We start from the raw sequence: 27,969 nt of genomic DNA on the forward strand, positions 1-27,969 counted from the left end.
TGGTGTCTGTGTTCCCCAGCCCTCCATTCTCCACGGGGGATGGTTTTCTTCTGAGTTTTCAAATTATTTTGGGTAGCAAGGTCTCAAATCCACTACCCTGGCCCCCCAGCCCACCTCTTCTTCAAAGGAACAATACATTTCTGAATTTCTAGATCCCTCCCGCGTTCTTTTTTTTTTGTTTTTTGTTTTTGTTTGTTTTGTTTTTAAGATTTTATTTAATTTTAGAGAGAGGGAAAGGGCGGGAGAAAGAAAAAAGAAAAACATTGATGTGAGAGAGAAACATCGTCTGGCTACCTCCCCAATGCGCCCCAAGCTGGGAGAAACCCGCAACCCAGGCACGAGCCCTGACCAGGAATGGAACCCGGGGTCTTTCTCTGGGCAGGAAGACGCCCAACCAGCTGAGCCTGCAGTCAGGGCGCTCCCGCGTTCTTAAACGCCAGCTTGCCTTCTCTGATTACAGCATCATTATCAATTATCCACAGGGCCGTGGATGGCTCTTTTTAAAGATTTATTTATTTATTTTTGTCTGTGGATATTTTACATGATAGGAAAGCCGAGAATAACCACTTTGACAAAAACTTGAAATCAGTTGCTTGAAATCCAGCACCTCTTGGCCCAGGACACTCCCCGGGCACAGACATCCTATGAGAAGTCCTTTGGGTGGAGGTTCCTCTTCGGAAAGTTTCCTGGGTGTTTTGTCCTGTGAGAATGGCCCTTCTTGGGTTTGTCACCTGAAAAGACTTGTGGACTTATTCCTTTTTCAATAGAGGTAAAATATGTTTAATGTTCTAGTAGTGCATACAGTTGTGTACAATAGAATAATTCTTTCACTCTTTCTTCCACTGAGCTTGATTAAGTTTCCGAGGTTTGTTTTTCACTTTGGGTAATTTCAAATAAAATTCCAGATATAGATTTGCAGAGCATGTGTGTTCAACTATGATTAATTATTTACAAACCAATTACTTTTCCTCTAAATAGAAACAACTGACATCTTTTTCTGAAGAAAAAAAGATATTAGGGGTTTTCTATTGAACTAGTGAAAGACTCCTTTTCTTCCTTTTCATATAAATGCTGGGTTTATGTGATTTTGGTGGATTGTTCAAACACTGGATTTTTGACATTTAAAATATCCGTGGTGACCCAAGCAAGTCCAGTAGGAACAAGAACCCTGTGGTCAGTGACTCGGGCTAAGGCACCCCTGAGCCTGCAGGGGCAAGTGCCTGAAGGCCCAGTTATTCTTCCTGAGGAGCCTCCCCCTGCAGGTGTCCTAGCTGCTCACACCCCCCATGGAAGGAGCCTGCACACTGAGAAGCCGCAGCGCTAGGGAGCTGGGGGCACATGTGCACTTGGGGAAGGGGGATGATGCTCTTTCTGAGCTTTTAGTTGCAGTTCCCTTTGCCCTGTTTGTAGCCATAGGATGGAGTTTTACATACACAATATAGGTGCACTTGGAGTGCAGTTGGTGCACATTGAGAGTCTATATTTCCATTCACTCCCTCCCTGTCCCTTTTAACATTGTTGTCTTTCATTTCATTTATCTGTAAGCTATAATTACTGAATACATTGTTACTATTATAACTTTGAACATAGTGTTACCTGTCAGATTAAATAAAAAAACAAAAACAATTCATTTCACATTCATTCTCCAACACTCGACCTTTATCATTATCTTTTTCCTGACATGTTTAACATTTCTTACAAAGCAGGTATACTGGTGACAAATTCCCTAATTTTTGTGTCAGAAATTCTCATTTCTTCCTCATGTTTGAAAGATAATTTTCTCTACATAGAATTCTGTTTGGGTAGTATTTCTTTCAACTCTTTAAATATTTCACAGACTGTCTTCCTGTTTGCATAGTTTCGGAAAAGAAGTCTGATTTCCTTCTTATCCTTGCTTCCCTATACATAACTAAGGTTCTCCTCGGACCCCCACCCCCACTTTTTTCAGTATGTTCTTTGTCTTTGATTTTTCTCAAGTTTGAATATGATATTTCTAGGTGTGCACTTTTTTGTTTTTGTCTTGTTTGGTGAATTCTGAGCTTCCTGGGTTTGTTGGTTTAGTGTCTATCATTAATTTTGGGAAACTCTGAGCCATCATTGCTTCACTTATTTACTGTTTTAAAATCTTTATTCTCCTTCATGTGATCCCATTATGTGTATGTTGCACCTTTGTAATTGTCTCAAAGTTCTTGGGTTTCTGCCTCATCTTTTTTGTTCTTTTCATTTCTGTGCATTCATTTTGGAAGGTTGTGTTCACATTTCCCAGAGCTCACTGATTCCTTCCTCACATTTCCTCTGTATCCATGAGCTGCCATTGCTCCACACCAAGGAATTCTTCATTTGTGTTCGGTTGTTTTAAAATCTTTCTTTCTTCCTTTTCCCTTTCCTTCCCTCCCTCCCTTCCTCCCTTCGGATTTTATTTATTATTTATTTTTAGAGAAAGGGGAAGGGAGGGATCCCTTAAAGAGAAGAAAACATGCATGTGTGAGGGAAATATCAGTTGCCTCTTGCATGCACCCAACCGGTGGCCTGGCCCACAACCCAGGCAGGTGCTCTGACCGGGAATCAACCAGTGACCTTTCAGTTTGCCGAAGGACACCCAACCCACTGAGCTATACCCGTCAGGGCTTAGCATTTCTTGTTTTTGCTTATGTTTCCCATTTTGTGATTTCTTAGGGTTTCCATCTCTACTCACATGACATGTCTGTCCTCGCATGTTGTCCACTACTTCCATTAGCGTGCTTGCATGTTAATTGTGGTTGCTTTACGTTTCTGGCCTGATAATTCCAATATATCTGCTGCATCTGAATTACATTCTTTTGCTTGTTCTGTCTCTTCACACTTTTAATTTTTAGTATGCTTTTTATTTTGTTGAATGCTGGACATGATGTGCTGTGAAAAAGGAACTGAGGTAGATGGGCCTTTAGTGCGAGGTTTTATGTTTATCTGACTAGGGATTTAAGCTGTGTTTACTATTTGTTGCATCAGATGCTAAAATATCCTCAGGTGTCCTTGATTTTTTGTCTCTATGTCATCTTTAGGGTTCTACAGAGGCTTCTTAAGTCAGTTCTATGCTCTGTGCTCCCCCGAAGTGCTGCCGCTGGAGCGCGGTGCTGTGGGTGGAGAGGCAGCGTTCTGCAGTCCTATGATTTGGGTCCATATTGTAATGAGCCTGTGCCCTGGGCTGTGACCTTCTGTGGTGCAATGAGAAAGATGGTGTATCTTTGTCCATGGTTCCTAGCAAAGACCTCCTTAGAGCCCTTGGACTATCAGAGTGACAAGGGTGATAGGAGCATCTTAGGTTCTAATGAGGTGACTGTTCACAGGCCCCTCATAGGCTTCAAGATGGGTTATTCACTGCTGGTCAGTGATTTTATTAGTCATGCCGGGGTAAGGAAACCCTATCTGAACTCCTAACTGTAGGATTCAGAGATCCAACTGGTGGACACATCAGTGTGCTGGGTGGGTGTCATGCCTGGACAGTGCATGAAGCTCCTACTCTGCACCCCCCCTTTGGCCTGAGCACCCTTTCCATTTGGCTGATCCTGACTTGTATTTTACAATAATCTGATAATAAGCAAAGTACTTTTGTTAGCTCCAATAGTAGTTTTAGCAAACTACTATTGGGCATGTCCTGGGAACCTCCACATTTGTAGCTATGGAGAAATGTGTCTAGTCTGAGCCACCACTTGCAGCTGGCATCTGACAAGTTGGGAGTGTGTGGGGGTAAGCCCTTAACCTATGGAGTCTGTCGTTAACTCTGGTTGGTGGTAGAATTGGATTGTAGGCCACCCAGTTGGTGTCAGGGAGGTGGAGAAATTGTTTGGAAATCACAGCACGTATTTCCTGTCAGGAGGAAAATATATCCTGTGACCCCCACAGGTGTTTCTGAGTCTGAGCCCTCAGCCTCAAGGTAGGTCAGGCAGAGTGGCTGGGGGTGTAAGTTGGCAGTTTCCCTCCTCAGGTCAGTCAGGCTCTGGTGAAATGAAAGCTTTGAGGACAGGCCTTGTTATGAAGAGCAGAATATTGTGGAGACTGCCCTCTCCCCCACTGAGATGCCAATCACAAATAGTAGGTCTGTGGATTACTTGCAACTTCTGACCTGGCTACAAATCAGAGGTTCCTATAACCCCCTCCTTGGGTTTAATTTCCTAGCGTGTTCACAGAGCTCAGGGAAACACTTATTTACCAGTTTATCAAAGGATATACATGAATAGATAGATGAAGAGATACTTAGCATGAGGCCTAGGAGGGAGGTCTGAGGAGAATGCTGAAGCAACATCTGGCTGTAACTTGTCCCCAAGTTAAAGTAGAACATGTTCCCCTTTGGGCACTGTTGTCTTGTCACAGCTCCTTCTCAAGGTGGGTACTAAGGTGTGCAGGGGCAGTTCCAGAGTCAGTTTGCAGGTAGAGCAGTACCCTTGTCTAGAGCAGGAGTGGGGCCCAGGCCAGGCCAATCCGGAATAGGAAGGCTTGCTGTCCTGGGTCAGGGTCTGAGGATAAAGCTGCAATGCCACTCCTGGAACTGTGACCCTTGTTGACACACATACAACCTCACTATATGTGGTAAAGAGTCTGGCTCCATTCCAGTTAGTCTTTGTGAAGAAATGGTATTATTCCTTTGAATGTGTTGGAGAATTTTGTAGTGAAGACATTTTGGCTTGGGCTTTTCTTTATGGGGAGTTTTTTTTCATTACTAATTCAGCCACTTTTGCTTGTTATAGTTATATTCAGATTTTCTATTTTCTTAAGTTAGTTTTGATAGATTTTTGTCTTTCTAGGAATTTGTTCACTTCATGTAAGTGTTCTACTTTGTTGGTGTATGAATGTTGACATGTTCCTTTACAATTACGATTATTTTTGAAGATTTTATTTCTTTTTAAAGAGGGGGGAAAGGAAAGAGAAAGAGAGAGGGGGAAACATCAGTGTGTGTTTGCCTCTCAAGCACTCCCTACTGGGGACCTGGACTGCAACCCAGGCATGTGCCCTGACTGGGAATTGAACTGGCAACCCTTTGCTTCACAGTCCGGTGCTCAATCCACTGAGCCACACCAGCCAGGGCATATCTATTTTAACTGAGGTACTTTATATGAAAAAGTGTCCCATAATAGCATAGGGGAATATTTCCATGTTTCGCTAAGAACTATTATGATTACCATAGAATTTATAGTTCACCTCCTCAACATATGTCATACATAGGAGCATTTTCCTTGACTACTAACCCCATCATTCGACATGAGCCCAAGACCTTTTGTGCACCGTCTTAGTGGTGCAGCCCATGACCATTCATCGTTTGTGGTCATCCTTACCACAATTCATTACACCCCTCTCTGAGGCTAGGTGTGACCCTATAATTTCTGGCAAGAAGGCACCAACAAAACAATGATGTAAGTTTTTAATTAGGAATTAATGAGAGGTTAAACACAAACATTTTTAACTATAGGAAAATAAAAAAAGTAAAACTTGCCTGAAGAAAAATATACATGGTAACATTGATTCACCATGTACAATGATTAACTGGACAAAAATCACAAAATTGGTCTAAGAATTCATAATTGCAATGGGATGTTTTAATATCTGCTATCAGGAAGTGAAAAAGATAATATTTTTTAGTACACAAAACATCTACAGAAACAGTGTTTGACAAAAAAAATGAAGTTTTAAATCACATACAAACATAACAAAATGTACTGAGGACTTACGTTCAGCTGTGAGTAATCGGAATCACCCATGATCTGCCTGACACGAGGAAGGTGCCACTGCTCACATGGAGGGACTGTGTCAGAGCAGTCACTGCACGTGCAGCAGTGGGACCAACTCCCATGTGGTTCTGACAGCACTACTGTAGCTTCTTTTTTGGTAGAATCAGGGACACGATCACTAGCAATGTTAACAGAATGAAATGTTTGCTATACAAATTAGACCTTATTCAAATACTGTCTAGAGAAGAAGGCAGTTAGCGTTTCAGAGAACATTTTCAAACATGACAGTCTAAATTGGTTGCATGAAAGCTTGTAGGAAAATCCAAACTGATGGATCTTTGCTGTGGATCTTGTGGAGGCATCTGTGGAAACCTAGAGCTCTGAGAAAATGAAAGTCATGTAGTTGGTGGTAGTACTGAGGATCCTTTTGACTGGCAGGACAAAGAATCAGGAAAATGGGTTGGAAGCAGGTATATATGAAACACCAATGCATCTGTCTCTTTGTGCTTTGTGGCTCAAACACGAAGGCCCTCCAAATCTCATGTGAATGAGGTTGTTAATGAATTTTAACATGGACCCATAAAAAAAAAACAGAAAATATTCTAGAAATGTAGGTCACAACATTACCCATGTTGACGTAACATATTACAAGAGATCCATCTCTAATTCTACATTTTATTGTCCTGTTACAGATCTTTTTTTCTGTTTCTTTCTCTTCTTCTTCTTCTTTTTTTTTTTTTTTTACAAATTAAAGGCTTATTGGTATGCCAAAGTTAATGTTATTACAAAAAATGAGTCAAAGTTTAAGTGTTAAAAACACTTAGGAAAGAAGCTAGAAACATGATTTTATTTAATTTCATAGACTTGAAGCACTGTGAGAGCAGTGACCACCTTAGTTATGCTCACTGTTGTAAGCCCAGTGTCCATCTCTGGCACTCAGGTGCTCAGTATGAACAGAGGGATGGTGAGACCACTGGGTGACTTCAGTGAGATCATATAATCATTCTGATTGTGTTATGGGTTAAAGATACCTTGAATGGTGACATCAGAGTACCACAGGAAGATTTTCATGGATCGAGGGGAGGTGGGAATGTTGCGTTGGTACAAAGATATTGCAGCTGTGAATTTAAATGTAAAACAATTATAATTGTAAACATTTTAAAGTTTTGTAAGTTTGAGGTTGATGTCAATACAGGTTGCTCTCCTTAATGTAAAGTCTGTCACCCAAATCACTGTCAGAGGGAACGACAAAGAGTGAGGGGGAATAGATGTAAATAATGATTCCAGTGAGATTATACTCTATGATAAACTTTCCATATTTACAAATTTATGCCAACTATCTATTTTTAAAGTAAATTAGTAAGGCTCTTCTGATGAAAGAAAAAGAAAGTTGTTTTTTTTTTTTATCATAACGAAGGAGGAATATTTATAATGGATAAGGAATATCTAGCATTTGCCATATGAAGCCAATAGGAAAATCCTAAGAAATAACAAAGTATCATTATTCCCCTTAACTTATAGAACAATTAAAAATTTATATAAAAATTAACCCTACTAGTATATATTACATTTATATTTCAATTCACCAATAGACTTCAAAGACTTTATAAGCTGATTTAAGGAAAAACATTACATACTAAAAGCATATGTGCCACTGCATAAAAAGTACTTACAGAATTGTCTCAAATCATTGTTCATTTGCACAAGTAGCAAACAGAATCCATAGTCCAGAGACTGAGTTTCAGTATGAGCCAATGACAAAGACAACCTATTTTTATCTTTTAAAATATGTTTCATGTCACAAATTTTCTGGAGCATTAAATGTGAATTAATTTGCATCAGGCCTTCCCGTATTACGTACATTTATAGCCATTTCTCTCCAGTGGAGTTTTCACATTACTTTCAGTGTGAAGAATGAACACTTTCCATTTATCAGTTGTAATTTATCCAGTGTGCATTCTCATGACATGTTTGTGTAAGGATGTGGGCCAATTGAAGGCCTTCCCACAATGCTTACACTGAAGAAGTTTCTCTCCAGTGTGAATTCTTTCATGGCTTCTAAATGAACTGGGTCGACTAAAGGCTTTCCCACATTCTTCACATTTATAGGGTTTCTCTCCAGTGTGCACTCTCATGTGGCCTCGAAAGGTTGTGCGATAAATGAAGGCCTTCCCACACTCCTTACATTCATAGGGTTTCTCTCCAGTGTGAGTTCTTTCATGTACTTGAACATAACTGGAACAACTGAAGGCTTTACCACAAATTTTACATTCATAGGGCTTCTCTCCTGTGTGAGTCCTTTCATGTATTCGAAATGAACTGGGACAGTTGAAGGCTTTCCCACACTCCTTACATTTGTAAGGTCCATCTCCCGTATGCGTCATCATGTGTCTTCGAAAGCTTGTGAGAGATACAAATGCTTTTCCACATTCCTCACATTTATAGGGCTTCTCTCCAGTGTGAGTTCTTCCATGTATTTGCAAACCTAGAGAAGAACTGAAGGTTTTCCCACACTGTTTACACGCATAGGGTTTCTCTGCACTGTGAGTCCTTTCATGTCTTCGAAAGGAAGTGGGACAACTGAGGGCTTTACCACACAGCTTACATATATAGGGTTTCTCTCCAGTGTGAGTTCTCACATGGACTTGGAAAGTGGTGAGCCAATGGAAAGCTTTCCCACACTCCTTACATTGGTAGGGCTTCTCTCCGGTGTGAGTTCTTTCATGCGTTCGAAAGGAACTGGAACAACTGAAGGCTTTACCACACTGCTTACATTCATAGGGCTTCTCTCCAGTGTGAGATCTTTCATGTATTCGATATGAACTGGGACAATTAAATGCCTTCCCACATTCCTTACATTTGTAAGGTCCATCTCCAGTGTGTGTTATCATGTGTCTTTGAAAGCTTCCAAGAGAAATAAAGGCCTTCCCACATTCTTTACAGTCATAGGGTTTCTCTCCAGTGTGAGTTCTTTCATGTTTTCGAAGAGAACTGGGACAACTGAATGCTTTACTACACTTTTCACATTCGTAGGGTTTCTCTCCAGTGTGAGTCCTTTCATGACTTCGATAGGAACTGGGACAACTGAGGGCTTTACCACACTGCTTACATTCGTAGGGTTTCTCTCCGGTGTGAGTCCTTTCATGTGTTTGGAAGGTTTGATGATATCTAAAGGCTTTTCCACATTGTTTACATTCATAGGGTTTCTCTCCAGTGTGAGTCCGTTCATGTTTGCGAACAGACTGGCGATATCTAAAGGATTTCCCACATTCCTTACATTTATAGGATTTCTCTACACTGTGGTTTCTCTCATGTTTTTGAAATGGTTGGAGGTAACTGAAGGCTTTCCCACATATCTTACATTTATAAGGCTTCTTTCCATATTCCTGATACTTGTATGGTTTGGGTGCAGTGTGAGAGCGCACGTGCCTATTAAGGGACGAACGGCTCATGAAGACTTTTCCACACGCACTGCACTCCCATGGCTTTCCTTTACTAGTTTTCTTGTTCAGATTGAGATTTGAAATACGGCTGAAGTCTTCTCCACACTGACTACCTTCTTTACTTTCACAGAGTCTCTCTGCCATATGACATCTATAAAAAATCAGGAGTACATGATTAATGATTTATATTTATTTGTAAACATTGAGATTTTGTATTTATAATTTATAAGGAAAGTGCAGGTTTTCTGCTGTCTGAATTGTTTGAAACTGACTATAATGAATTCCCTGAAAGAAGGTTCTTTTGAATTAGTGTTTTGGATTTCTCCAGGTATATACCCAGAAGTAGAATTGCTGGGTCATAAGGCAATTCCATTTTTTATTTTTTTGAGGAGTGTCTGCTTTCATGACATATGAAAATCCTCTCGTGGGACATTGATTTCTGTTGTGAATATAACTCACCTTAGATTTCTTCCCTGGTTTTTGTACTGATCTTCAATGTTATGGTCTTCCCATTTTCTTCCTAAAATGCAGACCCAGACAAAATAAAGTTACAGAAATATTATTACATTACAGGTCTGTGATGAGCTTTGACCATTCCTGGTTTATTTACCAAAGTGTTCTCTTTCCCCCATTCAAATCAGAGAACAATGTTGATAGACAAGAAACACTTGTTCTCTAAGTGGCTAAATGAAGATACATTGTCATTCTCACCTACTGAGGCCAGATTCCTCAAGGTTTCCCGCATCACATCTCTATAAAGTTTCTTCTGTGAAGGATCCAGCAGAGCCCACTCTTCCAGACTGAAGTTCACAGCCACATCTTCAAAGGCCACTGAGTCCTGAAACATCCCACATATGTACACAGGGAGACAGGTAAGAAGGACAGTACTGGGGATCTGTAGTCAATTCATAAGAAGTTCACTTACGATTCTGTGATTTCAAAATAATTATTCTTTGACTTGGTCATAAGAATTCTTATTTACTCTACATAACAACTTCCTCATAAATCAGCATCATGAATCCTTCAGGCACATAATAGCTTCAGGAACATATAGCTTATGTTCCCTAAACACAGGTCCTTGAAAAAGATCATTAACCCATTGACATTTTGTGCAGGGGATAGAGGAATGCTCCCCCACAATAATTCTGATGGCAGATTTTACCCACTTGGTTAAGGAACAGAATAGGAAGCCCCCAGTTTTTGGTGGGTACACAGAGACCAGTATTTAGGGCCCAGCTCTAGTTACAGTGGAATATATGGAAAGAACCACACATTCCAGACCTTCTTTGAGAAGCCTCTAGAGCAGTGGTCCCCAAACTTTTTGGCACCAGGGACAGGTTTGCTCATGTACCTGCCACTCATCCGTTCCTAACAGGCTGGCAGACTGCTACCAGTCTGCGGCCCTGGGGTTGGGGACCCTGGCTCTAGAGAGCTCCCAACATCACAGAAGAGAGAAAAGGAAGGACACCAGATACAGCCTCTGATACTTACAGGTACACAAATAGTAAACAGGCTAAGCCCTAGCCAGATAAACTTCAAAGTTGACACTAAAGGTCTATTTACCCATCTTCCTTCTCAGTGCATCATGCCTGGCTTCCAAAAACAACAAAATCACACAGCACACTAAAAAACTTCATCTTAAAAGAAGCCAGAGGGAAAACCACACTTCAGCTATAAAAAATAGTAATAATTAAATCAGACTGTTTTTTTCCCCCAGTAATGTTACAGAACACAACAAGGGGGGCCTGGGACGATATACTATTATTGAAACAAGGCCCCGAGTCCGTTATGTCCGCCACCAGAGGAAAGACGTCTCTCAATGCCAGAGATTCGTGAAAAGGAAAGGAAATGTTTATTTAATGCTATACAAACTTAAAGTAGTGACCTAATGTCTTTATCAAAAATCCTAAAGTCCCTTTTTAAAAGACCCACAAACAGACACAGTCCTTCCTTCCCCCCTTTGCCCAGTCCAGAGTACCGTATCTCAGGAAAGGAAATAGAAGTCCATGGCTCAGGCAGTCCTCTGGTTCTTAGTTAGTCCTCCATCTCGACTGGGAGACCTCCCTGGGTTCCCGGCACCCTCGGCTGAGTCGCTGGGATCTTTGCTAAAACCAGGTGGTGGTTCTCCCTTCTAAAGCTGCAGGGGTCCCCACTCTGTCCAGGCCTCGTGGTTCTCCCTCTCAGGGCTGCGAGAAGGGGAGAGTCCCCACTCTGCCAAAGCTGCGTGGTTCTCTCTCTCAGGGCTGCGGGAAGGGGAGAGTCCCCACTCTGCCAAAGCTGTGTGGCTCTCTCTCCTAAAGCAGCATGGTTCTCCCTCTCAGGGCTGTGGGAAGGGGAGAGTCCCCACTCTGCCAAAGCCGCATGGTTCTCTCTCCTCAAGCAACACGGTTCTCTCTGGGATGCAGGAGTCTCCACTCCGTCAAAGCCGCGTGGTTCTCCCTCTCTGGGATGTGGGAGTCTCCACTCTGCTAAAGCCGCGTGGCTCTCTCTACAATGGCCATGATCCTCTCTGCACCTCCACAGCCACATGGTTCTCTCTCTCAGGGCTGCGCATGGCTCTCCTTCCTAAAGCAGGATGGTTCTCCCTCCTCAGAGCTGTGCATGGCTCTCCTTCTCAGGGCTGCGCATGGTTCTCCCCCCTCTCAATGGCCGAGGTCTTCCTCATTCTGCTAAAGCCGCATGGTTCTCCCCTCTCAGGGCTGCGCATGGCTCTCCTTCCTAAAGCAGCATGGTTCTCTCTCTCAGGGCTGCGGGAAGGGGAGAGTCCCCACTCTGCCAAAGCCGCGTGGTTCTCTCCCAATGGCCGCCACATCTGGGTTTTAAATCCCCAAGGCCAATCTTCCTCTGCAGCCTCATTTCTGACTCCTCCCACACTCGGCTTCACCTGCCAGAACTCGTATCCTTCCAGGTTTACTGGGCTGCCATCATGAGTCTGGGCAGGTGTGGCCCCATGTCCTGGAGCCAGTCTTCTCCGAGCTCCCACTCAGGCGCTGTAGCTTGGGGGATCTGCCCCCAGTCACATCTTGGTGGGGAAGTTACTTCCATTTCCCTGGCTCAGAGATGATCATAGCTATTTAACATATCTAAGCGACCAGCCAAAGGCTATAGATATGTTAAATGACCATGCCAGAGGGTAGCTGCAAGGCTGTTGCTATGTAAAACAGCTCTCAATGGCCCTGCTCCATTTGTCCCTTCCCCCAATCCACACCCTGGGTTGGGGGATGGAGACATCTTAAAATCTCCTGGACACCTTAAGTTCTGGACCCCATTTCAAATGCCCATTTGGGGTCCCCCCTCTTGGCTGCACCCTGTAACAGTAATACAAGCAAGAAGAAAGTGGAATGAACTAGTTAAAGTGTTGATAGGAAAACAACTTAATTAAAATTCTGTGTCAACTGAAATGATCCTTTAAAAGTAAAGAAGAAATTTCTGAGAAGGACAAATAGAATTTGTCATCAGTACACCCACTTTGCTTTGCAAGAAATGTTAAAGGTAATTCCTCAAAAGGAAGGAAAATGAAGAAAGGGAGAGCATTTAAGAAGGAATACATGAAGGGAAAATAACATCACCTTAAACATTCTTAATTAATTTGAAAGGTAACACTTTGTTCAAAATAATACTAGCAAGAAAGTATTTAGCAATTATAGCTTATGGTGAGTGAAATGAACAATAGTGATGTTGTAAGGCACAGAAAGAGGAATTGGGAATACTCTGTTAATGAGAAATTTATACAACCAGTGAAGTAGTTCAGTGTTACTTGAAACAGGACTCAGCTTACTGTAACTATATATGGCAAATCTAAGGGCAACCAATAAAAATTAAAAAAGTATAACTGATATGCTGAGAGAAGACAAAATAAAATCAGGTAAAATTCTAGAAGCTAGGGAAGGCAGAAAAAAGGTGAAAGACAAATGAGAAACTAGTAACAAGGGCAACAAATAGAAAACACCAACAATTATGGTAGATACTAATCCAACTATATCAACAGCCATTTAGAAAGTCAATGTTCTATATATAACAACTGAAAGATACTGTCACAATGAATAAAAAAATAACAACTCCCAATTATATGTTGTCCATAATAAGCCACATTAGCAATAAAGTCAGGTGGACTGAAATTGAAGGACGGAAAAAGATGTATTATGTTAACATACCATATGACCTCCCTTATATATAAAATCTAATAAAGTAAATTGATGAACTAAATAGAACCAGAGGCACAGATACATGGAACAAACTGGCAGGGGTTGGGGGGACTGGATGAAAGAAGGTGAAGGGTTTAGTCAAAGAACATATATGTGTAACCCATGGACACAGACAAACAATATGGTGGTGGCCAGAGGGAAGGGGGGCGGGGGGCAAAGTAGGAGGAAAACAGGGACATCTGTCAATACTGTCAACAATGAAAATAGGACTTCTGGCCAAGATGGAGGCATAGGTGGACACACCATACCTCCACACACAACCAAGATTGGAACAACAATTTAGAGGCAGAATAACACCTAGAACTGACAGAGAATTTATCTGAATGGAAGTTGGTCAGCCAAGAAGTTGAAGTAGACCCGTTCATCCAGACTGGTAGGAGGGGCGTAGAGGAGCAGCCCGGCGCGGGTCGAGGTGCAGAAAGCAGACAGAGTTGGGCGCATAGGCAACCAGGGGCGCGTAAGGCATCTGGGGCGTGCAAGATCGCAGTGGGTGTACCCTGAGTACGCAAGTGGCGGCTGGCAGACCCAGTGAGGTGGCGATTGTGGAGCAGGGCAGAGTGCACAACCCAGGATCCCAGGGAAGGGACTGAGGTCCCATGGAGAACGGAGCTACTGCCATTGTTCCCTCCCGACCCCACCCCCACATACAACGTCACAATCTAGTGACTAGGGTGCCCAGCTCTGGTGAACACCTAAGGCTCTGCCCCTCACCATAACAGAAGCGACCAGACCCCCCTGCCCCACCAAAAAGAGAGAGACATGTCTCAAACAGCACAAATCAATGCCCCAAGACTCATCATTTTAAGCAACTGAGAAACAGCCAATCTATCAGATGCACAGTTCAAAACACTGGTGATAAGGAAGCTCACAGAATTGGTTGATTTTGGGTGCAAATTAGATGAACAAATGCAGGTTACCATAAAATAAATGAAGGAAAATGCACAGGGAACCAATAGTGATGGGAAGGAAACTGGGACTCAAAACAATAGAGTGGACCAGAAGGAAGAAAGAAACAACCAAACAGGAAAGAATGGAGAAATAAGAATTCAAAAGAACGAGGAGAAGCTTAGGAACCTCCAGGACATCTTTAAACATTCCAACATCTGAATTATAGGGGTACCAGAAGGGGAGGAAGAAGAGCAACAGATTGAACACATATTTGAACAAATAATAAAGGAGAACTTCCCCATTCTGGCAAAGGAAATAGACTTCCAGGAAGTCCAGGAAGCTCAGAGTCCCAAAGAATTTGAACCCAAGAAGAAACACACCAAGGCACATCATAATTACATTAGCCAAGGTAAAGATGAAGGAGAGAATCCTAGAAGCAGCAAGAGATAAGGGGACAGTAACCTACAAAGGAGTTCCCATCAGACTGTCAGCTGATTTCTCAAAAGAGACCTTACAGGCAAAAAGGGGCTGGAAAGAAATATTCCAAGTCATGGAAGACAAGGACCTATATCCCAGATTACTTTATCCAGCAAAGCTTTCATTTAGAATGGAAGGGCAGATCAAGTGCTTCTCAGATAAGGTCAAGTTAAAGGAGTTCATCATCACCAAGCCCTTATTTTATGAAATGTTAAAGGGACTTATCTAAGAAAAGAAGATTAAAAAAAAACATGTATAGTAAAAGGACAGCAAACTCACAATTATTAACAACCATACCTAAAGCAAAACCAAAAGAAACTAGGCAAACAAATAGAAGAGGAACAGAACCACAGAAATGGAGGTCACATGGAGGGTTAGCAACAGGGAGTGGGAAGAGGAGAGAGGGGGAAAAGGTACAGAGAATAAGTAAGCATAGATTGTAGGTAGAAAATAGACAGGGGGAGGGTAAGAATAATATGAGAAATGTAGAAGCTAAAGAACTTATAAGTATGACACACAGACATGACTAAAGGGGGGGATATGAGTGGGAGAGGGTGTACAGGGTGGAGGGGATTGAAGGGGGGAAATGGGACAACTGTAATAGCATAATCAATAGAATATATTTAAAAAAAAAGGAAAAAGAGATCTGTAATCAATGATCTAAATCTAAGCCTGTCTTATGAAACTAGAAAAAGAGCAAATTAGACCTAAAGTAAGCACAAGAATAGATATAAAAACCAAAGAAACCAATGAAATTTCAGGAAATTGTGAAAAAACAATATAATCAAAAGCTGGTTCTTTGCAAAGATTAATAAAATTGCAAAACACCTACACAAGCTGAGAAAAAAGGAGAAAAAGACAAATTATTAATATCAAGAATGAGGAAAGGGGGAATGTAAAAGCATTTGACAAAATCCCAAATCCACTTCTGGTAGCAAACTAAAAGTAGCAAGGCACTCCCAGTCCTTGAAGAACACCCTCTACAAGAAACTTGCAGTTATACTTAATGGTGAGAAACTCGATGCTTTCCTGGTAAGATCAAGAATAAGGCAACTATGTCCCCTCTTGCCACTCCTAGTCAACACTGTACTGGAAGTCTAAGCTAATACAGTAAGACTAGAAAAGGACGTAAAAGACATACAGAATGGGAAGAAATTCAACTGTCTTTGTTGGATATAGATTACCTACGGAGAAAATCTCAAAGAAAACAACAAAGAAAACCCCTTGAACTAATAAGGGAATACAGTAAGGCTGAAAAATAAATAGTTAATATACAACAGCCAATTCTTTCCTGTAGACCCAAGTATAATTAACTGATTTTTGACAATTCAATGGAGAAAACATAGCCTTTTCAACAAACAGTGCCAAAAAACCAGACATCCACATGCAAAAATCAGTTGATCAATTTAGACACAAACCTTATACCTTTCACAAAAACTAACTCAAAACAGATCATTAGTCATATATAAAGTGCAAAACTACAAACCTCCTACAAGACAACATAGGAAAAAATCTAGATGACGTAAAGTTTGAATATGAATTTTTAGATACAACACCAAAAGCAAGATTGATTAAAAGAAAAAATAAGTTTGATGTCATTAAAATAAAACCTACTGTATGAAAGACAGTGTTAAGAGATTGAAAACATAAACCACAGACTGGGAGAAAATCTTTGTAAAACACTTATCTGAAAGGCGACTATATGGTAACAGAAAAAAATAAAGATTAACTAAAAAAATAAAATATACAAAGAACTCTTAAAATTCAACAATAAGACAAACAAAATTAAAAATGGACAAAAGATCTGAACATATACTTCACCAAAGATGATAAATAGTAAATAAACATGGGAAAAAATTCTCAACATCATATGTCTTTAGCAATTGCAAATAGAAGAATGAGATATTACTAGACAATTATTACAATAGCTGCAATTCAAAACACTTAGAGTAAACACCAAATGATGGCAAAGACATGGAGCAACAAGAACCCTCATCCACTGCTGGTGGGAATGGAAACCAGCATTCCTACTTCTGAAAACAGGAAGTTCCTTAATAAACTAAACCTATTCTTATCATACAACCAAGCAGTCACACTCCTAATTTCCCCAAATAAGCTGAAAAATCACTTTCATAAAAATTCTGCACATGAATATTTATCACAGCGTTATTTATGACGACCAAGACCTTCGGGTAACGAAGATATCCTCCATTAGGAGAATGGAAAAATAATCACTGGAGTACTTATATGATGAAATATTCAGTGTTTAGAGGAAATGAGGTATCAAGCGAAAAAGACTCGGAGAAACCTTAAAATCATATTGCTAAGTGAAAGCAGCCAATATGACATGGCTACACCTTTATGATCCCAAGCATAGTTTTGGAAAGGACAAAGCTATGAGACAGTGAAAGATCTTTGGTTGCCAGGGATTTGGAAGTGGAAAGGATGAATGAACTAATGGAGTGGAGCACAGGGCAGTGAAAGTTTTCTACATGTTGTAGAAAAGATGGACACATGTCATTTTACATTAGCCAAAGTCCAGAGACTGTGTAACACTCAACACTAATGTAGTGAGCCAGCTGCATCTGGCCTGCAGCACCACATTAGAAGTCACGTCATAAGAAACAGTAACAGAATCACAGTTTTCCTTGAAGAAAGCAGTACTAAGAGCATTTGACCATCCTCTGTCTTTGTACTATTCTCTCTCCCAGGGATTGTATTACGTAAGCCTCCTTGCACAACCACGTCAAAATTACAACTAAACTACAGAGCCATTATTCAGAATGACCAGAAACTGAGATGAATAGAAGTCCTATAAGTACAAAATTAAAGAAACCACATCGAGACAGAGCCAGCAGGCAGGTGCCATATCTGAGACTCCATCAACCAGGTTCACACTGTTTGCCCCACCTTAGTGATTTCCTCAGGCTCCGCTCCACCCAATTCTGGGCCCACCCAAGCTGTTTCCAGTGGCTTTTCCATATGAATGGATCATGCTTCAGATTCTCCTAAATTCTCTCAAACAAGCAGCATCTGGTCTTAGCAAGTACTGTACCTCTCCCTAAGTAGCCCCAGGCCTGGCACTAGCAACAGCTGGCCTTCATTCATAGCTTGACCTCACTTGGGCACCTACCAGCCCAGCACAAGTAGCAACCATTTGTAGATTGCTTTGTAGCTTATGCTGAGTGGCTCCAGACAGAACACAGGCAGTAGCTGACCTCAGCCTGCACCTCCTGGGAGGTCCCAGAGCCTGTGTTCCTAGTGGACAGCTACAGGCCATGTCAGAGCACCACCACCCAACCACATCCACAAGTGACACACACAAGGGCACCAAAGCCCTGCTGAAATAAGTCCTGCTTGGTGGAGTGGGCCCCTGCACAGCTGACCCTCCATGATGGTCAGAGGTTGGTGGTCAGTGGTCACAGCCAGTCCTTGCAACTGATCAGCCTGGGTAAATCCCTCCCACTGAGCTGCCAACAGCAATCATGGCTCAGCTACAAGAGGAGGCTGTACATAGCTCAAACAGTGGGTGCACCTTGGGTACCCAGTTTAGGTGGTAGGGGAGGCTGTGCCATTGGACCTTATAGGACACCTACTACAATAGGTCACTGTACTAAGCCAGGGAGCCATAGAAGCTCTACCTAATACATAGAAACAAACACAGGGATGCTGTCAAAATGAGAAGACAAACATGGTTCAAATGAAATAAATGAACAAATCTCCAGAAAAAGAACTAAAAAAAATGGAGACAAACAATCTACTAGGTGCAGAGTTCAAAATATGGGTTATAAGGATGCTCAGTGAATTTAGGGGAAGAGCAGATGAAGACAGAGAGAACTTTAACAGCATAAAAAAGAACATGAAAATCATAAAAAAAAGAAAACCAGTCAGAAATGAAGGATACACCAACTGAGATGAAGAATAATTTACAGGAAATCAACAGTAAGTGGATAAAGCCGAGAATTAAATCACTGATTTGGAATATAAGGAAACAAAAAACACCCAATCAGAACAGCAAGAAAAAAGAATCCAGAAAAATGAGGATAGTATGAGGAGCCTCTGGGAGAACTTCAAGCACACCAACATTTACATCATGGGGATGCCAGAAGGAGAGAGCGAGCAAGAAATTGAAAACCTACTTGAAAAAATAATGACAGTAAACTTCCCTAACTTGGTGAAGGAATTAAACATACAGGTCTAGGAAGCTCAGAGTCCCAAACAAGATGAACCCAAAGGCCCACACCAAGACACATCATTATTAAAGTGCCAAAGGTTAAAGGCAAAGAGAGAATCTTAAAAACAGCAAGAGAAAAGCAGTTAATTACCTATAGGGGAGTCCCCATAAGACTGTCAGATGATTTCTCAAAAGAAACATTTTTTTAAAAATAGGTGTGATTTTTAAAAAAAGATTTTATTTATTTATTTTTAGAGAGGGGAAGGGAGGAAGAGAGGAGAGAAACATTAATGTGTGGTTATCTCTCGAACGCCCTCTACTGGGGACCTTGCCTGCAACCCAGGCATGTGCCCTGACTGGGAATGGAACCAGTGACCCTTTGGTTCACAGGCCGGTGCTCAATCCACTGAGCCACACCAGCCAGGGCTGATTTCTCAAAAGAAACTTTGAATATTTCTTGGCAATTCCTTTTAGCCAGCAAAGTCATAAAAAGCTGAGACATACAGTCAAAGCTGCTCTACCCAGCAAAACTATTATTTAGAATCAAAGAGCACAGACAGAGCTTCCCAGACAAGAAAAAGCTAAAGGAGTTCATCACCATGAAATTGGTATTATATGAAATGTTAAAGGGTCTTCTTTAAGAATACAGAAAATTTGAATAAAATGGCAATAAATACATATGTATCAATAATTGAATCTAAAAAAATCACACAAATAAGCAGAACAGAAACAGAATCATATAACATTTTGATGGCTGCCAGATGGGAGAGTGGTTGGGGAGATGGGTGAAAAAGGTGAAGGGATTAAGAAGTACAAATTGGTAGTTACAGAATAGTTATGAGGATGTAAAGTATAGCATAAAGAATATAGCAGCCAGAGAGGGTATACAGGGTGGAGGGGAGTGAAGGGGGGAAAATGGGGCAACTATAATAGCATAATCAATAAAATATATATTAAAAAAGAGTATAGCAGCCAAAGACCATACATGCAGGACCCATGGTCATGGACAATGGTGTGGGGGCTGTCTAAGGGACAGGGCGGGGGGCAGTCTGGGTGGACAGGGGCAAAGAGGGAAAAACTGGGACAACTATAATAGCATAAACAATAAAATATAAAGTAAAAAACCAATAAACTTTCATAAGGAATGAAAATTTTTTTTTCTACCTTAAAATAAAAACACTGATGTAGACTGTGGACTTTAATGCATTAATATCAAATGTACCACAGTAATACAAGACATAAAAAATAGGACAAACTATGTGGAGGCAGAGGGGTTATGTGGGAACTCTGTACATTCTGATCAAGTTTTCTGTAAACCTAAAATTGCTGTAAAGAAAAGCCAAGTCTATCAAGAAAAACAAAAAAGATAAGACATACATTACTAGTGATTGCTGATGACTGATGGCTGAAAGAAGTCACCTTTCATTCAATTGATTTGAAGTTATTTCATTAAGTCATTCAGGTGTTTTATGAGGCCTGCACCCTGAGACCTGAGAGGAGGAACTTCCACTGAATGCCTTTTCTAGGGCCCAGCACTGAAAAGTGAAATGTGTTCCTTCACTACTAGTGGTGTCTAGAACTTCTACATGCAGGAGTGTCCTGGCAAGGCCTCACATTGTGGCCTATGTAGAGACAGGTGTTACCTTCATTTACACTGAGGGTAACTGTGAGGCAAGAAAGTCCCAGAACTCTTTTGCCACAAAAAGGCAACTTAATCATCAAAGAGTCTGTAAAGCCAATTCTGGTCAGTGCTAAGATGACTACCTGCTGTTTGGTCAGTGGTGTGGACCCTTGAGTCCCATCCTTTAAAAGGATGTTCCAGTTAAAGGATAAAAGTAGTAACTGCCTGAGAATCATCATGTATGGATGAGGCGAAGTCGTCCCTGAAGGCTATGAACTCATTTCCTTTAACCCTGGGGAATCCTAAGGTGCTCCCTAGGAAGCCTAGAGGTCTGGGAAAGGGGTGACCTCCTTTAGCACCTGGCAAGGGACTGAGGAGAGGGGGGCCACCCCCTCCTGGTAGGATATGCCAGAAATGCTAGGTTTAGCTATATCTTGTTTCAAGGGGTCTTGATAGCAGAGTTCTTGGGGCACTGTTTACAGGTCCCAGGGCATAACGGGTAGCTTCTTAAGGGGTCACAGGTTCAGGACCATTTTTAGGATAGCTCTACAAGCAGTGACAACTGCGTTCTAATGGCATACAGTTTGGAGCCTCGGACAGTTTCTTGCATCAGAAGCCTGTGGACAACTTAGGGCCACCATCGGTAACTCAGGAGGCACGGCAGGTGGTCACTGAAGGTTCTGCTGTGGAACAAGTGTCTGAGGGCACTATGGGAGTGCCCACTGTATGGCAATCTGAGTCCAGAGCCTTTTGGTTTTGCTGCAGGGGTACCTACTGTTCAAGGGGGGCCAGTTTGCAAGAAACAGCATAAATGGACCCAAGTGCAACATGTAAATGGACTGTGTTTCCTTCAGAGCACCAAAAGTATCTAGACAATGTTGTGGGCACTAAGAGGGGCAAAGGTTGTTTCTTTACCGCATAAGGATGGAACAAGACCCAGATTACCGAATACGTTTTAGGAATTTAAACACGGGGCCAGGGCCTCTCCTTTTTATGAGTGACTTTTGTTAATATTTTTATGTCCTGAGTACCCTCAGAGGAGGATGGTCATTAGTGCAATGTAGTACCTGTGCCCCCACAGCAGGGTGGATGCGGTTCAGGCCCTGTCTGCACAGACCATGTATGCTGGCAGTGATGCTGAGGTCCTGAAGGTAACCAGGTAAAGGTGGATCACGTCCCTTTAGAAGTGAAGGCCAATGACACTGATGTCATAGATGTCATAGGTACAAGCAAAACAGTCAAATCTGTGACAGCAGGATATTGACCAGTTGCTGAGTGGAAAGAGGCAGTAACTTCCATAATGCTGGGGACTGACAATAGGCAGGGACTTACTTGGTTTGACCACAGCCTCAAGGTTATAGTAATCCACTGTGAGGTGTCATTCTTTCTCAATGAACAGGCCAACTAAAAATTCACCATTGCCAATTATAGTTACTCAGTTATTATAATCAATGCAATTAATGACTGCTCTTTCACCAGTCAACACAGGATCTTGAAGCATGTTAAGTTCATTTAGAAATTTATTCTATCAAGTTAAATTCACACCATCTTTTTAAAAAAAGGCCAAATCAGCTATTCAAAGGTGAAGTAGAGGGTATAATCACTCCTTCACTAAATAGGTGTACAGTGGTTTTCAATCCTTTAATGCCCTGTTTAATTTACGTTAGGCCATATGAATTTAACTGGGGTTAAGGACTATGGGGTCCCATTTTGTTAATATATTTAGAAAGTGCCAAAGTCTAAATTACAATTTAACTTACAAGTGTAACTCATTGATTTAAGCCTTCCCTGCTGATTGTGGCATACTTTAAGAAAATGGGCACTATGACCATGGAAAATTAAGTAAGACCATAGTTATGGTGAAACATCCCTATTTGCACTCTATATTATATTTGGTATCTCCCCTACATTATCAGGGGTATCCTGCTTATAATTCCAGGGATCCCTCTGGAATTACCAGTGTGGAAAAGGAGTGTGGATCAGCCTGCCACCTACTGGCTGCCTTTCCCTCTTTCCTTTTCTTTAAATAACGCTCTTACACAAGCAACCATGTGATGCATCTACTTCTTGCACAGGGTATGGGCTTCCCTCTCTCACCTGTGCCTTCTATATTGGGGCCAATCAGCCTCAGCCTCTGGAGTCCTAGTCCAAGGGCAGGGGCCTGTGTGATTAGAATTTTTTGCCATCTCTAAAGTAAAGAACATGTAGACTTCTTCATCAGTTTGACCAGGTGGGAGCTCAAGGGGCAGAGAGAGCAGGGAGGCTTCAGCCATGAAGAGTCAGATATCAAAAAGTGTTGAGTCCAATTGCTCGTTATAAAGAAACACTAATAGGGTGCTCAAATTCAACACTGGTTATTGGGGTTAGCTAAAGCAAGAGCCCTGAAGGGAACCGGGATATTCTGGTGGTGAATGGAGTTTAAAACTTATCTTACATCTCTTGCTAGCTGGTGCATGCATTATTTTAAAAATAATTTTTAGTAATTCTTAATTCTATATAAACTGCATTTTTCTATTTAATAGTCTTTTTAAAAAAAGATTTTATTTATTTTCAGAGAGAGGGGAAGTGGGCGAGAAAGAGGGAGAGAAACACCAATGTGTGGCTGTCTGTCATGTGCCCCCAAATGGGAACCTGTCGAGGCATGTACCCCAACTGGAACCTGAACCAGCAACCCTTTGGTTTGCAGGCCGTCACTCAATCCACTGAGCCACACCAGGCCAGGGCTATTTAATAGTCTTTAAATTAAATTACTTTTGCTTTTAAAATTTTAAAATTTTTTTCTTTTCAACATAGGAAATCATTCTAAGATTCAATCCTTTAAACATTCTTATAAAATTCTAAACCATAAAAAATAAAAAAAATCTGAAATCTTCTAACCAAAATAACAAGAGACATTATAGCTTCTCCTTATATATCAATCACACTGGGGGATTATTTCAGGAGTAAAAGCCTATTTGGGCCTAATCCATTAGATGCATCAGGATTTTCAAAGGTTTATGTAAGTTTTGAATAATTTTCCTATTAATTAAAATAGGAATTAATTTCCTTTTTGCCTAAGCAATATTATAGCATTTAAATTTCCAAAGCTCTCTAGGGACATTAACATACTGATCTGAACACTGATCTAAAATGTAAAATCTACCTGAGAGCTCAAATACACCCATCCTGTATCTTAATCTCTTGCCTAAAAAGGAACAAATACTCTATTTGGTTCCAGAATTTCTTGCCTTATTCCCATGTATCTTTCAATCAACTTACATTTCCAAAGCCCAAGAACTAAAAATCTTACACACTCACCCAGAAAAATATCACAAATTGCCAAGGAAAATAGAATTTGGAGCTTCAATAAGCAATATTATGAATACCCAAAGAAAGAAATGCTCATCTTAGAATCAGGATGCCTCAGAGGAGATGCCTCCCTCCTCACAGTTCAGAAGAAAACCCACATTCTCAAGCGTGCATTCCATACACTCCCTTTTGGGATACAACTCTTAAAAAGTGGGCCACTCCCTGCTGAGGGAGCACCCACAAAAATGATCTTTGGGAGCTCCACATGCCCATCTCCTGAGGTGATGGAAAGGCTTCCTCTCTGAGGCTTTAATTCTCACAAGTGAGGAAACTCTTAGCCAGATTCAATTTAAGGTTCTAACCCCCCACCACTGAAAACTCCTAAATTCATAAACCCTTTGTCTAGAAGACAGAACTGATGTTCACAGACTCAATGTACACAGATTCCCCTGAGCGTACCTACACCACTCAAGCCCATATCCAGAAACAGGCCCAAGGAAATCACAGCTACAGATTTAGAAAGGACATTATACCCTCCACCCCAACTTCCTAGGGCTGTAGCTCCTCTCAGTGTGCAGGCTCCTTCTGGGGTGAGGATGAGCAGGGAGGACACTGGCAAGGGGAGGCTCCCCAGGGAGAACCATTAGGTACTTCCTAGTTCAGTGCTTCCTAATACAGTACTTCCCTGTGCAGGCTCAAAGAGGTCTTAGCTTGGAGACACTGACCTGAGGCTTCTACTTCCACACAGTTGCTCTGGACCACCACTGATTTTTCTCTTTGTAATCCTCACCAGAGGATGTTTATTGGTTTGAAAGAGAGAGGAGAGGCGGGGGTCAATATGAGAAACAATTAATTACCTCCTGTATGTGCCTGGACTGGAGATCAAACCCAAAACCTATGTTGTACAGGACCACGCTCCAGGCGAGCCACTCCCAGTGTTTGAGCAATCCAGTAAAACCACTGAAATCCAGTGTTTATGTGTAAAGGATGGGGGGAAAAGGTAAGGCATTTTTCTAGTGCGACAAGAAATCTGCAAATATCTATTCCTTTCAGAAAATAAATGTGAATTATTATTTCCATGGCAAGTAACTGTTTGGAGAATGATTATATCGAACACACTTCTGGGTCTTGTGAGCCTAAGCCCTGATGTTGCCTTTGAAATTAACCAAAAGAACTTATCTCAGAATGTTTCTACACTCGCTCATGGAAGAAAAATGGAAACAAAAATGTTAACAAATAGATGCGATGATGGAATGTTTATTTTTTTCTGAAATTCACCTCTTTCTTGGAAATATTTTATAGTTTTTCTTTTGATTAAATACATGCATACTTATTGAACAATGGAGGATTAAAGGGAATAAGACCACAAACTCGGAGACAGGCAGCGCTTGGCCTGGAAGTGGGATGAAGGGGCAGATCACCCAGTAAAGTTTCCAAACATGGACACCCACAGCATGTGTGCGCCCAGACAAGATCCTGCGGGGAGAGGCACAAGGTTTTTTACACAACAGAGTTCTAGGCAGTCATTCTCGGCTTTCCTCTTACATGAAACATCCACAGGGAAAAAAGTAAATCTGTAAAAAGGGAACCACCCATAGCTGTGTGGAGAAATGATAAATAAAATACTGCGTAGTGTGAAATGTACCACGGAAGACAAACAGTTAATCCTGTGAACAAGAGAGGGGAAGATGGCGTTCAGGAATTCAGGAAAAGATATGGAAACAGGAATTTACTGCCAGTCCCAGGAAGGTCTAGGTGGGGGTAGGGGTGGGAGGACAAGATCGTGGATTTGAGACTCCCCTACCTAAACATTTGCAAAACTCAGGAAAAAATGAGTCCCCATGGGGAGAAAGGAGGGGCTGAGGATCCCACAGACCCCTGCTCTTCCCACTAGGAACCCCGGACAGTCTGGTGACCCTCCCCGTGGTCACCGAACATTCTTGGGGCGGGGGGAAGGAAACTCAGCCGCACCGTGACGGGAGGAAACACCTGTGGGTTCCGGCTGTCGGCCGAGACCCCATGCTGCGTGCCGCGCCCCTGGTGGACTCCTGCCCCAAAACTCGAGTGTCCCCCAGGAGGCCGGGTCCAGGCATGCTGTTCCACCAACACTTCCTCCCTGTCTTCTGACCCACGTCCCAGACTCACCATTTCTTAACTTGTGTGGTTCCCTGTCGTCCAGCCTATGACTCCTGCGGCAAGTACGGGCCACTGTGACAATGCTGTGGCGGAAATACCCGAGGCTTTTAAAGGCAGGGAGAAAGAATGCAGGCACAGATGCGGAGAGAAGCGATCAACACGCAGTCCAAACCGTCATCACAGCGACGCCCTTATGTACGTTATCAGCGACTCCCCTGATTGGACAGCCCCCAAGATCCCGCCTTCTTCTGCCTGAGAGACTACTGGGCATAGGTCGCGGCTTTGAGGGACCTTGTCTTAGCAGTGGGTTGGAGTCTGTGCTTTAACCTTGAGGCAGTCAGGCCACTCACGGAACTATGACCCTTCTTCACAGAGAGACACTTTAAAATAACCTGTCCATATGTAATGATGACTCTTGCTCCATTTTGATCATGGACCATTTCCAGCGGGGAGACGCCCGCCCTTCTGTCCCCCACCCCTATTCATCTGGGTACTTTAAAGAATCCTGCGGTCTCGGGGGCACTTAGCTCTGGTGGGAGGGAGGTTTGAACCTCATAGTCCTGGACCAGGCCCCCTCAGATGCAAGCATGTGTGAAACATACGGGGCAAAGTAGCCAATGGAAAACCTCTTCAAGGAACTCCATTAATACCCCCTTGGTGAAAGACCAAAGGAGGCAAAACTGAAAGAACACTGCTTGGTGAAAAATAATAGATGGTGAAGGTATGACATACAGTGGCACTTCTCTAGAAATAACAAAGACAATATTTGGAAACCCCCCAAATACTAGAAGATGAAAAAAACACACTTCTAAATAACATGAGTCAATAAGAGTGACAGCAACAAGATAGTAGAATAGGAGTTTTCTATCAACCTCTCCCCACAAAGCACTAATTCTGACAATAGCTAAGGATGAGTGCACCTTTGTGGAAGTCTGGGGGTCCAGTGGAGAAGTTCCTGCACACCACTGGACTATAAAATCTGAGAATACACACTATGACAGGGGTAAGAAGAACAGTTTCACTTTACATGCAACACTCTTCCAAAAGCTCACTGCTGAGACCCCCTTGGCCAGATATTCTTCCCAGGGGGAAAGTGACCATGTAGTGACTGATCTCATGGCTTCCTCAGTGGTGTGGGACAGTGCCCAAGGGGCTTACCAATTTCCCATCTCACTAATAATGCTGAGGGAATCAGCACCGCTGAGGGGCTGGAAAGCTGGGGGTAGGAAAGAGTTACAAGGACACACAACAATCAGGGTTCAATACTTAACAAATGGCTGCACCCCAACTAACAGTCGGCTACCCCACCAAGAGGCTTGCATTTCAGCCACTCAGGATGTGATGCCTGCAGAACCCCCCCAACTGGCCTATGGGCATGCCCAATGCACTGCACCTCACTCCCACCCTCCCACCTCTATGTGCCTTCTCCAGACAGCAAGTGCAAACATCCAGTGTCTTATTAGCACACACATTCAACTGGCTCAGCTCGTGGGACTGGGAGAAGACACATGAACTTGGGCATTGCAGGGAACTACCCTTGAGAGAACTAAATGGAGGCTCTCAGTGCCAGGAATGGCTTTAAAGGATCCAGGGAAGACATACGATCTTAAGAATCCCCCCTAAAGAGGAAATAAGCTGGGTGAGGTGAGTGTATTCATAGAAAAGTTCTGACAGAGCCTCAGAATCCCTCTGGGGCTGACTGGTGAAGCTGTTTCTTTCACCAAACCAGGCAAGTCTGCGGGACGTGACTGCTTCTTCAAATGTGAATACAGCAATGCAAGGCTTCAAGGAACACCCTTCCCCTACACACACGAAAAATGACACCAATAAAGGAAACAATGATTTTCTAGTAACCCATTCCATAAATGGAGGTCTATAAATCACCTGACAAAAATTACAATTACTTGTTCAAAGGAAGCTCAGCGGCCTTCATAAGAACACAGATACTCAACACAATGAAATCAAGAAGATAAACTCAACAGGTAGACAGAAATCATAAAGAATCAAACAAATTCTGAAGTTGAAGAATATAATA

At 42.1% G+C, this 27,969-nt stretch overlaps 1 protein-coding gene across 2 annotated transcripts; it reads right to left on the reverse strand.

Annotated features, from left to right (window-relative positions):
• Positions 1–5,381: 5,381 nt before the first annotated feature.
• LOC123828465 (zinc finger protein 791-like) lies at positions 5,382–26,104 on the reverse strand. Of its 2 annotated transcripts, XM_045853474.1 has the most exons (4): positions 25,944–26,104; positions 9,857–9,983; positions 9,605–9,665; positions 5,382–9,296 (listed from the first exon to the last, which is right to left on the reverse strand). In XM_045853474.1, exons 1-4 carry the CDS (start codon positions 25,944–25,946, stop codon positions 7,646–7,648), a joined length of 1,842 nt encoding a protein of 613 aa, XP_045709430.1. In that variant the 5' UTR covers positions 25,947–26,104; the 3' UTR covers positions 5,382–7,645. The 2 variants fall into 2 exon arrangements, with proteins under 2 accessions (XP_045709430.1, XP_045709429.1); XM_045853473.1 differs by lacking the exon at positions 25,944–26,104 and having other exon boundaries at positions 9,857–9,992.
• Positions 26,105–27,969: the final 1,865 nt, after the last annotated feature.

This window comes from Phyllostomus hastatus, unplaced genomic scaffold, assembly GCF_019186645.2.
Source record: "Phyllostomus hastatus isolate PE091 unplaced genomic scaffold, TTU_PhHast_1.1 phas_contig_98, whole genome shotgun sequence".
NCBI lineage: Eukaryota > Metazoa > Chordata > Mammalia > Chiroptera > Phyllostomidae > Phyllostomus > Phyllostomus hastatus.